This window comes from Otolemur garnettii, unplaced genomic scaffold (assembly GCF_000181295.1).
Source record: "Otolemur garnettii isolate 467f Iridium unplaced genomic scaffold, OtoGar3 scaffold00054, whole genome shotgun sequence".
Classification (NCBI taxonomy): domain Eukaryota; kingdom Metazoa; phylum Chordata; class Mammalia; order Primates; family Galagidae; genus Otolemur; species Otolemur garnettii.
Genome location: NW_003852449.1, coordinates 2,437,011 through 2,439,946, shown reverse-complemented (window position 1 = coordinate 2,439,946; position 2,936 = coordinate 2,437,011). Strand labels below are relative to the sequence as shown.

The window sequence follows — 2,936 nt, the reverse complement described above, 5'->3', positions numbered from 1 at the left end:
CTCAGGTAAAAAGGGCTCTTCACAATCTAGTAGTCAGGAATGAATCCCTTCAAGTCCGTATGTATCTGAGTGTCAAACTACTGATGGCAACGTGTGCTCAAGTACATGTTCCCCCGACATGGTCACTTAATGTGCCTGTGATTTTCCTAAGACCTGAAGGAGACCTACAAAATGAACAGGGCATGACAATGACCTGAGTTCACAGGAATCTCTGAATTCAAGAGATTGCTGTAGCTTTGCTAAGACTGCATCAAAAGCCTTGTGTAGCAGGGTTTCCTAGTGAGTCACGCACTTGGCCATGGAGTCTTGGTTTTTTAAACATTAAGAAGTGCTTTATGTTGTGCAAATTCAGTGAAAGGCCAAAATAGCCAACAGTACTAACGGTGCTCAGTCAAACCCATAGTGAGCCACAGACCCCATCATCTTACAAAGAAACGAGGAGGCGAGATACACAACTGGCCGACTTTGCTCCAGTTTGACAGTGACTACTGGGAAGCTGAGACCTTCCCTGCAGGACGCGCAGAGACGGTGCTGTAGTGGAGCCTATGGGAGCCACTGGGAGTGAGGCTGGGTGTGACAGAGGCCACTTGTCCCCTCCAAGTACCTGCTCGGTGCCAGTCCAAGGTACAGAAATCAGGCAGGGTAGTAGGTTTGCTTCTCAGTCATTTTTCCAAATTCTGAACCTCAACTTGTTTGCAAATTACCCAGAGGTCACGTTTGACCCAGTCACTGAGCAGCACAGAGAAGGGCCGTCGGGGTCGCCCCACGCAAGGTACGTACACGCTGGGGTGTTAACACGTGCCAGGAGAATGTCGCCCCACGCAAGGTACGTACACGCCGGGGTGTTAACACGGGCCGGGGAGTGACACTCGTCCACTCACCTCGGATGACTGGTGCACCCTCTTCCACTTTGTGCCCCTCAGATGAAAATCACTGTGGTAACAATTACAGCTGAGGAAAGCCCAGCGCCTCAGAGCCCCGACTTACTGTGCCTGTATCACGATGGTTTCTCAAGCACTTTTAAAAATCCAATGTTAGTGGCATTCCATCCCTTTGTGGATATAAACTGTTTGGCACACAATGTCTGTACATTGAAGACAGCTGTCATACTCCCTACTCCAAAGACATTAATTTTCTAATAAAGTAAGTGAAATGTGCCCATTATGAAGCACTCCGTGTCAAGTCTAGAAAAACTTCATTAGAAAACTGAACTACTGTTATTTATGTGAAAGCACGAGAAGAAACACTGAAGTATGCCACAGTGTCTATTCATCTGAAGAGTACAAAGATGGAGTTTGAGAAAAAAGGGTCTTAATGTATAGAAAATAAATGTGGTCCTTAAAGTATAAGAAAATGTTTAAAAATGTAATGTTTCATACACTGAAATTAAGCAGTTAGTCAGAGGCAATAAATGATAAATACAGTAATTCAAATATTGTTCTTCTTTAGCATCAGTTTTTCTAAACAAGTTAAATTTGGAACATTTTAACCCTGTTATTTTCCTCTTTCAAAGGGATGTGGAATGGAAGCTTTTGTAGAAATCTAAAACAATGATCCCACCTGCGGTCTTTACATGGAATACAATGGACTCTGACCATTTTCAGTTTAAAACAATGTTTTGGTTAGCACATTAGACTCAACCCATTAATATGCTTTTATTTTGGGAGAGATGAGATTGTGATTCACAGCCCTGCCACCGGTTCACCTGAACCATCCTTCCTTCCTAAGGTCCTGCTTGATTCTCTAGAGGGGGTTCTGTCAGACTCATGATCAAAAGGATGGAAACTAGAAACTTCCTTAGGACTGGAAACGTGTTTGTTTAAAAAAATAAAATAAAGTGCTTTTAAATTCAAATATTTCTTGCCTTAAACAAAACTGAAAAATACTTGACCCCGAATTCTTCATATCTTGACACACACATTTTAACAGAAAAAATCAGTTTGGGGCCATTAATGTCCTTCAGGAGTTCAGATCGGATCTAAATTGGGTTTCGTGTCATTATCGTGCTCATGTTTGTACATGAAGGTTAAAAGAAAGAGGGCCACATCCAAGGACGACCAGTAGGCAGTGTGCGACGTGACGGCGGACCAGTAGCGGCTCTCCACGAGGCCCTCTCGGAGCTCAAAGTCGATCCTGTGATCCAGCTCCACTGAAAAGAAGAGAAGTTTGACAGATGAGCAAGCTCTCAGGAAGGTGCTGAGTAAAAATTTAGCTAGCAGAAGTGATTCTCTAACTGCCTTTTTAAAGTAACTTCCCACTATCTTCAAAGAAAACACTGAAAAGAGCCTCAGTAGTTGAGGATTCCCTCTGGTGAGAACAGTCAGCATGGAACAATGAAGGAAGACAACACAAGTTCACTCGGTGTCACAGAGTGATTCTGGAGTAAAACAAACTGGGCTGAAAACCTGGCGTATCTGTACAACAAGGAAAGCCCCCTCTGGAAGAATGATGGGTCGGGCTTGCTTGCAATGACGCCCATGGGTGCAGCGGACCCCTGAAGGGTTCTGAGGGGGAGGCCCCCTCTCATCTCTGCTAGAAGATAGCCATCTTTTTACAGCTCTGGAATGTGTTCTTCCCCACCAGGTCAAATGCCTCAAAGGCAACCCCCACAAACCCTAATCTCCTTCTAGCCAGCCGGGTCTTGCACATCCAAGTGCTCAGTAAAACGTGTGTGCCACAGAAGAACCCAGCAGGTGGCGGGGACAGTCGCCCTGGAAGGAACTGTGTGACTCTCACTTGGCTCCCCACAGTGCTGTCCCCAAACAAGTCTGTGAATCCAATGTGGCCTTTTCTAAACCTCACAGGAAGTCTTGTAATACTCACCTCAACAAATCAAGGCTCTAAGAGAATTTTAATGGACTCATTTAAAAAATCCTTAGAAGTAAACACTTAACAAAATGACATTTTGATCTTCAGGAACTCTTTAAACTACTAGT

General features: G+C 44.4%; 1 protein-coding gene and 1 long non-coding RNA gene across 3 annotated transcripts in view; one reads left to right on the top strand and one right to left on the bottom strand.

Moving 5' to 3' along the window:
- The window catches only part of LOC111726115, a 3,242-nt gene extending 1,940 nt beyond the window's left edge, over positions 1-1,302 (top strand). Inside the window, exons 2-3 of the long non-coding RNA XR_002773979.1 lie at positions 6-772; positions 827-1,302. This is a non-coding gene — a long non-coding RNA (uncharacterized LOC111726115). The remainder of the gene's footprint in view (positions 1-5; positions 773-826) is intronic.
- Positions 1,303-1,922: 620 nt separating this feature from the next.
- DDHD1 (DDHD domain containing 1) overlaps positions 1,923-2,936 on the bottom strand; it is a 71,421-nt gene continuing 70,407 nt past the window's right edge. For both annotated transcript variants that reach the window (XM_023514521.1, XM_003792132.2), the window contains one exon: positions 1,923-2,149. In XM_023514521.1, the coding sequence (XP_023370289.1) occupies positions 1,968-2,149 (182 nt within the window). In that variant the 3' untranslated portion in view covers positions 1,923-1,967. The remainder of the gene's footprint in view (positions 2,150-2,936) is intronic.